The sequence below is a fragment of the Chlorocebus sabaeus genome, chromosome 7 (assembly GCF_047675955.1).
Source record: "Chlorocebus sabaeus isolate Y175 chromosome 7, mChlSab1.0.hap1, whole genome shotgun sequence".
Lineage (NCBI taxonomy): Eukaryota > Metazoa > Chordata > Mammalia > Primates > Cercopithecidae > Chlorocebus > Chlorocebus sabaeus.
In genome coordinates, this window is record NC_132910.1 from 65,052,806 (window position 1) to 65,064,925 (window position 12,120).

The following is a 12,120-nucleotide window of genomic DNA, read 5'->3' on the forward strand; positions in this document are numbered from 1 at the left end:
CAAGATGTCCTTCATTGGGTGAGTCAATAAACTCTGGTATGTCCAGATAATGAAATATTATTCCACGATAAAAGGAAATAAGCTATAAGTACATAAAAATAAACAGAAGAAACATAAATGTGTACAGTTGATTCTTGAACAACATGAGGGTTGGAGTACCAACTCCCCAACAGTTGAAAACCCTTGCATAACTTTTGATTCCCCACAAATTTAACTACTAATAGCCTACTGTTGACTGGAAGCCTGAAGGATAACAGAGTTGATAAACACATATTTTGTATGTTACACATATTATATACTGTATTCTTAAAATAAAGTAAGTTGGAGAAAAGAAAATGTTACTATGAAAATCATAAGGAAGAGATAATAAATTGACACTCATTAAGTGAAAGTGGATCATCATAAAGGTCTTCATCCTAATCATCTTCACATTAAGAAAACTGAAGAGGAGGAGGAGGAAGAGGAGAAGTTGGTCTTGCTGTCTCAGGAGTGACAAAGGTGGAAGAAAATCCATGTATAAGTGGACCTGTGCAGTTCAAACCCATGTTGTTCCAGGGCTGACTTTAGTACTAAGTGAAAGAAATCAATCTAAAAGGTTATATACTGTGTGATTCTAACTATATGACATTCTGGAAAAGGTAAAGCTATGGAGACTGTAAAAGTTTAGTGGTTGCCAGAAGTCAGGGGGTAAGGAGGACAGAACAGGCAGAGGACAGAAGATTTTTAGGGTAATGCAACTATTCTGCATGATCCTACAATTGTGGTTACAGAACACTACACATTTTAAAAAACCCATACAATGTAAAACACCAAGAGTGAACCCTAGCTTAAATTATGGACTCTAGGTGATAATCATGTACCAAAGTAGGTTTATACAGTAGTACAATGTACTACTATAATTAATGTACTAATGCTGTGCGGGGATTTTGATAGTAAAGGAGGTTGTGCACTTGTAGAGATAAGGGTATATGGGAACTTTCTGTATTTCCACTCATTTTTGCTGTAAACTTAAAATTGGTCTAAAATATAAAGCTTATTAAAAGTTTAAAAAGAATTGTCAAAGTCAAAAAGTCCTATATTCCACAATATTTTCTCTAACTTCATGAAGATGAACTATAATAAATGTGGGAGGTGATATAACACCAAAAAATCCAGATTTATATTAAAAAGCACAATAATAATAATAATTACCATTATTGTTTTAAATTGAGACAGGGTCTTGCTCTGTCAACTAGGATACAGTGGCATAATCTTGTCTCACTGTAGCCTTGATGAACTGGGCTCAAGTGATTCTCTTACCTCAACCTCTCAAGTAGCTGGGACTACAGGTGCATGCCACCACACCGGCTACTTTGTAAAAATGTTTTTGTAGAGATGAGAACTCACTATGTTATCCAGGCTGATTTTTAAGTCCTAGGCTTAAGCAATCCTCCTGCCCTGGCCTCCTGAAGTGTTGGGGTTACAAGCATGAGCCACAAAATTAAAGTGATGGTACAGACATATTAAGAAGAAATCCTTATTCTCATCAAAGAATAATATTACTAAGGTGAACAAATAAAATAGAAATAGGCCCTCTTGAATTTATGCCAATTATCCCTGACAAAAATTCTGATATCAAATAGTATTTATCACAAAGAACCTACCTCCTTCTGTAGGTTGTAACTAAACAGTCTTCAGCAGACAAGTTTATATCTTTTCCCACAAAAACTGAAAGTTTTCACCAACATAAAGGAAACATGATGCGTGGGTAGAAGGATTTAGTTTGCCACTGTGGAGCACCATAATAGAGAGAAGTTAATCGTGTATTTTGCCTTCCACTCAGAATAGAATCAAAAGTATATGACAAAGCATCCCTTTCTATTAAAAGGACAGAATGTCATAAGCATTTAAAGTGTTCTTCCTTAAAAAAATAGTAAAATCATTAATTGTTTTATTACTTTTTCAATAAAAGGAACACTATTTGGATGTGTCCTTTCATGAGGAAAAAAAAAAAAAAAAAACAACACTAAAATTGTTTAGTATAACTACTGGGAAACCAGTATTTTTACCACATGAGAAATACTAAAATTCTAGATTCATTGGTTTTCACTGTAATGAACATTAAGTTTCATTTTAAAATAGCCCAGATGTTTTGATTCAAACAAAATTCCATTTTCCAAAAACAAACAAGAAATTAGTATATTTATAGCATCAGGGTGTGCTATTTAAAATATCATGCATTTTATGTAGATTAATTGTTTCTTCTTTTTTTTTTCATTTTTTAAGTCAGGTTCTTGCTCTGTCACCTAGAGTGCAGTGGCATGATCACAGCTCACTACAGCCTCGAACTTCTGGGCTCAAGTGATTTTCCGCCTCAGCCACCCTAGTAGCTAGGACTTCATGAATCTGCTATCACCACAGACTGATTTTTAAAATTTTTTTGTAGACCAAGAATCTTGCTATGTTGCCCAGGCTGGTCTCGAACTCCTGGTTCAAGCGATCTCCTGCCTCAGCCTCCCAAAGCACTTGTGATTAGAGGTGTGGGCCACTGTGCCTAGCCTGTTTCTTAAATACAAATTATGATCTTGAAACAAAATTTGTAGACTCAGCTATGTTCTATAAAGTATTTTCAAAGGGATTACACTATTTTAGTTCTTTTTTTTATTCCTCCCAACACCTTACTTCAGTGACTTCTAACTGGGTTAAGCTATCTCTAAACTAAGTCCATCTTTGCTTGAAGCTGTCTACACAGAACAATATCATGGCAAACGTTGTACTATACTGTAATTATTGATTTTTTTTTTTTGGTCTCTTGAACAAGTATTCACTCAACAAACACATAATACTGACTTTCTCTGATATACAGTTCCTGAAATATATGTCATTAATGAAGGGTAACAAAATATGTCACTCCAAAGTATGCCACTTGTAAAAATTATTTTTTGATGAAGGCAATTGCGAAGAAGCAGATACAGATAAAGCTCTTTGCTTTCCCTCTATTTACTTAAAAGCAGGACATACATTTATAGTTTTCTTTCCTGCCCTGTCTCCAGGGAGGGTAGAAGTTAGTGACAATCTAGAGCCTGAGCCTAGAGACTGCACCAGAGGAATCCGCATAAGAAACTTTACTAGAACTAGCCATTATCTGTAATTAATGATCCTCATCTATTTACCTTCACACAATTTGCTGTTCCTATAGACTCAAAGTCCTTTTCCTTTGTTTTGTGTCTTATCTAAGAATTTATTGTTCCTTTAAGATGATATATAAGCCGAAGTTCTAACCACCCCTTTGAGTTACTCATCTCTGAGTGCTTCCATGTGAACATATAATACACAGGTTAATAAACTTCTGGGTTTTATTTTTTCTTAATTTGTCTCCTGTCAGTCTAATTTGGGGATCCCAGCCAATGAACCTAGAACGGGTAGAGAGAAAACAATTTTTCAATGCCAATACATATGCTCAAGTGACTGCCCATGTTAAAGCCTTATTTACCATAAATCAGCCCTAGAAATGAACTTGATCTGTGATCTGCCTTATCTGCTTAAGGCCCAAGTCTCCACCTGAAGGTCTCTCTGCCTGAAGGCCTCTCCCTTGGGGACTACAATCTAGCTCCGTTTCTCTTATCTTTCTCATCTTATCTTAGATAAATTCACATCTCTATGAACTTAGCCCTCCTTGTTCTCCAGAGCTGCTGAGGTGTGCCTAGAAACCATGCTACGCACAAATTCTGGAAAGGATTATTTGAAAAAAATCAGGGCAGTTCATTATTTGCTGTGAAGATGACTTTGCTTTCATAAAAGCCTTTCCTGAACTCATTCCTGAGTCTATCTGCAAAAGAGACTACTAAGGCCTTATAGTTAAAAATGGCTAGATATCTGAATAAAAATATATAAATTGAAAATAGCAAGAAGAGGCTGGGCATGGTAGCTCAGACTTGTGTCTGAGCACTTGGGGAGGCTGAGGAGGGAGGATAGCTTGAGACCAGAAGTTTGAGACCAGCCTGGGCAACATAGCAAGACCCCATCTCTATAATAAAATAAAATTTAAAAAGAAAAAAAAAAAAGAAGAAAATTTTTCCATAGAACTCACATTTTCCTTTGTTTTGATTTTTAGAAAGCAAAAATCATTTCATTAGAAGAAGACTCAATGCACCTATAAAAATAGAACTTCCATTAGATTCTGAATAGCTAACATTCCACAGGAAATACGTACAAGTACCACACTGCCAAAACTACCATCAAAAGGAGAAACACAAAGAATATTCCTTCTTTGGGAATTCAAGTAGTTATTTTATCTCGGAACTCATTGAGTAAGTGGCTCTAATTTTCCTGAAGAGTATTTCATTGATATCTTTAAGATACCAATGTATATTTCTGAACTATATTTAAAATGTGCATTTTTTCTAAAGCTGCTTACTTTTCCTTTTCATAGATTATTGCTCCAATGATCATACAATTTTGAGAAATTAGATACTTATATCTGTTATGCTTTCTTTTCAGTCATTGAAAATATATAGTTTTAACCATTGTTTTTCAATTTTTCTAATGCTGGATGCTTCATTGGATTGTGTTTAACTAGTTTATTAATCTCATTTACTGGTAGATCATTTTCAGGATAACTGCTGATAATGCTCCTCTTAAATTTTAAATACTAAAGAACAATTGCAAGAATTTGAGCCCTTCATTCTAGAAGCAGAAGTTCAGTTGCCTATTGCAGCATATTTCAAGTTACTATGGTTTGTATGTAAACTTTCACCTTCTTCACTTTGGTTTCAGAGACATTAGTAACCCAAACAAATATCATCGCTAAAGACATAATCCACTTTAGTTAAAAATCTTACTGTGTTTTCATGTGAACTGCTTTCTTTATGTTCTTCACCCATTATTGTGCCGAATTTCTAAAAAATGATACAAGAAAAAATAAACTATGTGATTCTCATCACGCCCTTAATTTAATAAGGAATACAGAAGCTATAAATTTTAAAATGTAGATATAAATAACTTGATGACTGTGGAAAACTGGCATAGAAGGTTTTGACCTAACACTGAAGTGCTTCTTGCAGCAGAAGGAGATCAAAATATATCACCCCCAAATATGCCACTTTGGCATAAGGATTATTTTTGAGCTAAAGCTAAGTGAGAATCAACAGATATAGAGAGAATTATCTGCCCTCCCTTATCTGCCTAAAAGCAGGGTATAAATTTCCCTTTAAGGAAGATGCTCTCTTTCCCCAACACCAGTGAGAAAGATTGAATCACCATAGAAGACAGGGAGTCGACAGCAGATGAATTTGCCGAAACAGATCTTACTAAAATACACCTTATCTTCCATTAGTTCCTTCATATATTTACTAGTCACTTTTCCATAAGTCAATTCTCCATTATCCCTTGAAGCCCAAATTCTCTTTCCTTTGTTAAAGGGGTGTAAAAACCTGAGCCTAACTGCTTCTTTGAGTTTCACTTATTTTCTGTGAACTCCCATGCACATAAATATTAATAAAAATTATATGCCTTATCTCTTGTTAATCTCTCTCTTGTTAGTTTAATTCTCATGCCCCAGGCACTGAACCTAAAAGGATAGAAAAAAGTATTTCCTCCCTGACCGAGTTGTGATCAAACTCAGTTCAGAATATTATTATTTAAGTAACGAGAACTAACAAGTGTTTTTTATTCCAACATCCATCACAGTATGAAGGACATATCTCAGTTTATAATACCATACCTTGATCTGCAAAGCAAAGGAGATCTGACAAATTAAATCTATTGAGAAATAACAACAGGTCTGATGCTTTAAAAAATATACGGTAGGTGTATTTCTCCCACTAAATATAGAAAAAAAAAAATTCCTGTGTTCCAATAACCTCACCCAGCAGTAAGGAAACACCACCCAGGCATGTCAGTGGAGGCTGTGGGGGAACTCGGACTACAGCCCCCACCAGTCAGTAATAAGACGGCACCTGCTTATTCTGCCATCAGAGAAGGCCTGCTGAAGAGAATAGGTAATGAAATCCAAAGTCTTATACAATAATACCCCAAATGTTCAGGATATAATCCAAAAATCACTTATTGTATCAAGAACCAGGAAAATCTCAATTTGAATGAGAAGATAATCAACAGGCAGCAACACCAAGATAACAATGCTGTCAGAATTATCTGATACGGATTTTTAATCAGCCATAATAAAAAAAAATGCTTCAGAGAGCACTTATGAACACACCTGAAACAAACAAACAAAAGGGAATCTTGGCAAAGAAATAGAGACTATAAAGAAGAAAAGAAAACTGCAGAAATGAAAAATATAACTGACATAAAAAACTCAATGGATGGGACGGGCACAGTGGCTCATGCCTGTAATCCCAGCACTTTGGGAGGCAGTACTTTGGGAGACCAGCCTGACCAACATGGTGAAACCCCATCTCTACTAAAAATACAAAAAAATTAGCCGGGCGTGGTGGCGTGCGCCTGTAATCCCAGCTACTCAGAAGGCTGAAGCAGGAGAATCGCTTGAATCTGGGAGGCGGAGCTTGCAGTGTGCAGAGATCGTGCCACTGCATTCCAGCCTGGGCGACATAGTGAGACTCTGTCTCAGAAAAACAAAACAAAACAAAAAACCAGAGGAAGAATTAGACAATCAGACTTGAAGACAGAACAATAATAAATTATCCAAACTAAAGAACAGAAAGACGATAGACTAGGGGAAAACTACAAGAAAAAGCCTCAAGGACCTCTTAGACTCTAACAAAAGATCCAACATTCAGTCATCAGAGTTCCAAAAAGAAGGGAGAAAGAAGGTGGGGCTAAAAAGGTATTCAAAGAAACAATGTCCAAAAGTTTCCCACATTTGCCAAACAAAAACGTAAACATTCAGGAGGCTAAGTGAACTCCAAATAAGTAAATTCCAAGAAATCCAAGCCAAGCAAGATACATCATAGACAAACCTAAAAATCAAAGACAACAACAAAAAAAGAAACAAAAACCAAAAAATTTTAAAGCAGCCAGAGAGAAATAATACCTTATCTTTAGGGGAAAAACAATTAGAATGACAAAGATGTCTCATCAAAAACCAAGGAATCCAGAACCAAGAGGCACAACATTGAAAGAACTCTCATCCTGGAATTATATATCTGGCAAAAATATCATTCAGGAATAAAGGGGAAATCAAGAGAAGCTCGAAAAAGGAATACTAACAATTTGTTGCTAGCATACCTATCCTAAAAGAATGGCTAAAGAAAGCTCAAGAAAAGTAGGGGCTCAAACATTGGAAAGGAAGAAAAAACAATGGAAAAAGTAAAAACAAGAGCTGAGAAAGGACTGAAGAGGAAGGACTACTAGAACAACATAGAGCCAGATGAAACTACGGCCACAGGAGCAAGCCATGGATGAACTGGGACTGTGGAGAGGAGCCCGTGCACTAGGAATTGTGCAAAAGTAGAGCTTTAGTCTCTATTCTAAATATGGCAGATATGCTTGGCTGCCTACCTGTCAGGCCTCTGAGCCCAACCCTGCAGGTATGCATCAAGATGGCCTGGAGCAACTGAGGAACTGCAGGAGAGGTAAAAATAGCCAGGTCCTGCCTTGACTGATGATATTCCACCATTGTGATTTGTTCCTGCCCCATCCTAACTGATCAACTGACCCTGTGACATTCCTTCTCCTGGACAGTGAGTATTAGAAGCTCCCCAGGGAGCACCTTGTAACCTCTGTCCCTGCCCACAAGAGAAAAATCCACTTTGACTGTAATTTTCCACTACCCACCCAAATACTATAAAACTGTCCCACCCCATCTCCCTTTGCTGACTCCTTTCTTGGATTCAGTCCGCCTGCACCTAGGTGACTTTTAAAAAGCGTTATTGCTCACATAAAGCCTGTTTGGTGGTCTCTTCACACGGACACGCGTGACACTACCCAATAGATAAAACTCCCATTCTTTCTTAATAACAAAATCACAATTTAGTTCTGGACTGGGTATCACATGATTCAGAGGAGGCCAGTTCCCTCACCAGATCTACAGACTAAATTATGATTTGTCAATGCCAGTTGTAATTTCATTCCCTTAACAAATACCTGGTTTAGTGTGGGCTTGAGAAGCAGTTCTAATTAAGGATTCTTGAACAGATATCTTCTGAGAGACTCTTGAGAAAGATTTCTCCATGAATAAAAACTTACACAACAGAATTTTGATTCCCCTTTTTCTGCCTCTGGAAGTCACTGTGATAACTGAAAATGTGGCAGTCAACTTGAGACCATAGGGGAACGCAAACATGAAGACAAACCCACATACGACTAAAAACAGACAGATGGAAAGAACGTGGTTTCTTAATGATATCACTGAAGTATTGAATTAACCAAACCTAGTATTAACCTAGCTTCAAACTCATATTATGTGAAATAATTTTTTAAATCTTTCCCAAAACTCTGTGGCATCACATTAAAATGCTAGACAGTAGTACATTATATGAATATACTATAATTATGTAGCTATTTCTCTATAATTGGATCCTTAAGTTAGTTTCTTTCTTTTCTTTTTCCCCCGTTATAAAGGATGATGCAATGAACATCTTTCAGTATAAAATTTTAACTGAATTTAGGGTATATTTTCCATGGACTTTGTTCCAAAGTCCAAGTCAAATGATACAAACATTTTTATTCCCTTTGATGAGCACAGTAGCACCAAATTGATTTCCAGAAAGTATGTTCTTATTAAACTCCTACCAACCATATGTATGGCCTGTTTTACTATATCCCTGCCAAGAGTCATTATTTTCCCTTCATTCTTACTGACGGCGCCTCACTTTAAAAGTCTTGATTAGTTTAAATCAATTTTGGTAAACCAAGTTTCTTCCTTGAGTCTTCTTTTTACATCAAGACAATAAATTATACATACTCGTAAAAATTAAATGGAAAATTTTGCTCACGTCAAACATTTTTTGTGCTACAAGATAGAACTGAGAACCACTCATAACATCACAATGGACAACACAAAGAGAAATAATTATTTCACTTAGGTTAAGGTTAATTCAAATTAAGGTTAATTTAAATTTTAAATAAAACAATGCTGAGTAGTATACTCTTTTCAAAAGAATTAGAGTTGAATGTTACTTGAAGAACATTAAAAAATATTGTAGCAGTCAGTAATTTGGACTGTACAATGAGAAAAATCATTAATTCAAAACGGTCCTCAATTAGATTGCAAAAATAATGAATACAGAGTATATACTTACAAATCAAACACCAAGTAGTGAAAGCCCTCCTCTGATATGCTATCATGAAGTCGCACTAGAAAAAAATAAGAAAAAAAAAATTGTGTTATACCTATTCCAGTGATTAATGTTAAACCCCACTTCACATGGGCAGATGTCTCCTAGCTAGAAATATTAGCATTACATTTTATTTTAGCCTTTGATATGTCCGTATCTTTTACAACATAGCTTGGGTTCAGATAGACCTAAGGTTTGGGTGCTGGTTCTGAAAATTAGTAACTATGTGATCTTAAAAAAAAAAATAAAACTGCTTAACTTGTAATGATATTAGTACCTATGCTTTATAAAATGGTTGAGATTAAATGAGATAGAAATAAATCCATAAATTTTCAGGTGAATACTAAACAAATGTTAAGGATCATTATAATATATGTCCATATACTCAGTTACGAGGTTCTGGCAATTCTTTCACTTCCTTGCCAGTCCCTTTGCTATCACCTTAGTCCAAGTCCTCACCAACTCATGCTTGGTCACTACAATAGACATTAAGAGGAATGATTCCAAGTCTAGGAAATGGTTTCCCTGTGTTCTCCCTTTTGTTCAAGAAGTTTTAGGTGGCACTCCCTGGTCAACCTGGCAAAACACAGTTTTTGTTATGTTACTTATTTACTCAGGACAGCCAAATCCATTTACCAAGTCATTAGCCCAAAATGTACAGCTTGAACTTTTGCTAAAATAATCTACTAGTTCCTCAAATTAATATCACTTTAAAAACTTCAGTGAGCTAGACTTTAACTGATAACTCTAAACTAAATCATACATGTAGAATTACATACCGCTGTGTCTGCTATTTATTTGTTCATAAGCCCCACACCTTATCCCAGTTATCCTTCATCGATAGTAAATTTTTCTTATTTATTTATTTATTTATTTTTTACTTTTATTTTAGCTTCAGGTGTACATGTGCAGGTCTGCCACATAGGTAAACTCATGTCACGGCGGGTTGACGTACAGATTATTTTGTCACCCAGGTACCAAGCCTAGTACCCAACAGTTATTCTTCCTGCTCCTCTTCCTCCTCCCACCTTGCAACCACTGGTAGCCCCAGTGAATTCTTCCTATGTATCCAAATCACTTGAAGTGGTGACTTGATCTTCACTGGGAGCAAAAGAAGGCAGGGAAAGCAAAAAAGTTTTAGGGCACAACTGCTTTTACAAAAGTCACCACAAAATAATAATGATTTTCTACTACATTTCTACTACTGTTATGTTTCCCATGCACTGATGACCACCACATGGAAAATGTGAATTTATAAGAACATTTAGGTTATCACACAAACTAAAATTATTTATAGAGGGAGACTGTAGTACCCATTCAATACTCAAGCTCATAGACTTAACATAATCTCTGTGCTTTATCATCTAATTCCATCCCCTTTGGATCTCATTCCTGGCCTCCTATTAAAATATTTTCTGAATCCCTCTCTAGATAGATTATAGTTTATAAAATATGAATTTTCCATTGTTACTAACATGAGGAGGAGGCCTATACTGTAGGCAACTGGGAATGCAGCCAACAGTTCAGTCTCAGACTCTCTACTTAGCTCTCGAATGCATGAAATGTAAGCACACTGCAGTCCCCCCTGCCCTGCCATCCTTATTTGTCACAGTGTCACCCTTGAGGTCATTCATGCAGCATATTTTATCTTTATTTACTACCTCTAACACCTTTCCCTTCTTCAGTATATAGAGTCTCATCATCAATACTCCCAAACAGGAACCATATTTTATAAGTCTTGCATCCCACACAGAGATCTGGCACATAGTAGATGGTCTTTCATCAAATTGTTTTTGAACATTTACTACAGAAGGTTTGGGACAGAAATTTTCACCAATGATAGCTATATATATTATATAAACACATAACACACATGCATATATATATATATAAATAAAATAAAACGATTGCTACATAAGCAATTCTTCCATCACTTCAATGGTGAGAAAGGTATTCTTCAAGTTGCCAATATCAGAGATGCCTGCTAGCTTTGCTTAAACTTATGCTGCTGAAGAAAATAAAGAGTTTGGTTTGATGATGCATCTTCTAATGATCATTTAGCACAGTAAAGAAAGCTGGGCCATGGACAATAGCTCACTGGTTTTCTTGAATGACACAGTTTCAGAGATACCTCACTTACCAGCTATCATACAGTATGTATTCAAATGAACTTAAATAATGGCACAGCTTCTTAAAGAACTCATACAATTATTCTGGAAAATAAGATGGGTTCCCATGTTATCAAAGTTAAACTGAAAAGTAAAGTCTATAATGTGACCAGGAGGAAATCATCATTACTTTCTTCCACTGTCTGAAGGTAAAAGCCTTAGGTGTAAGTGGGATCTCAGGTGTCCAGATCAAAGGGATGTACAGCTGAACAGAGGAGAATATTTCAGGTACAACTGGAGAAGTAGTAATAATTTCTATCTATCCTGGGAATAACATTTTCTTAGAATTATTTCCATTCACTTATTAATACTAATACTAAATATCATCATTCAGAAATTATTTTTTGAAGAAGTCAGGAGTTGTTCAGATGGAAGCCTGATAATCAAACATATGATATAAAAGCACTTAACCAGCTAACATGTGATAGGGTTTGAGACAAATCATTCAGCCAAGTTTACTTCTTTTGCATCACACAATTCCAAAATAATCTCTAATAAGTCTAACCAGTCATTTGACCATGCGAGATTATGAATAAATATGTTACTGATGTAGCAGAAAAAAATCAGCATCATGTTTACTTGGGATTAATATATATATATTTCCTTCCTCCTTTCATTCCTTCCTTCCTTATGTCCCTCCCTACCTCCTTCCACTCTCTTATTTTAAATAATGAACTGAAAAAACAGAATTACATGAAATTGTCATGATTTTAACT

At 35.8% G+C, this 12,120-nt stretch overlaps 1 protein-coding gene across 7 annotated transcripts in view; it reads right to left on the minus strand.

Moving 5' to 3' along the window:
* The window catches only part of CAMK2D (calcium/calmodulin dependent protein kinase II delta), a 315,871-nt gene that overhangs the window by 149,049 nt on the left and 154,702 nt on the right, over window positions 1–12,120 (minus strand). For all 7 annotated transcript variants that reach the window (XM_007999632.3, XM_037991198.2, XM_007999628.3 and 4 more), the window contains exon 4: window positions 9,201–9,255. In XM_007999632.3, the coding sequence (XP_007997823.1) occupies window positions 9,201–9,255 (55 nt within the window). The remainder of the gene's footprint in view (window positions 1–9,200; window positions 9,256–12,120) is intronic.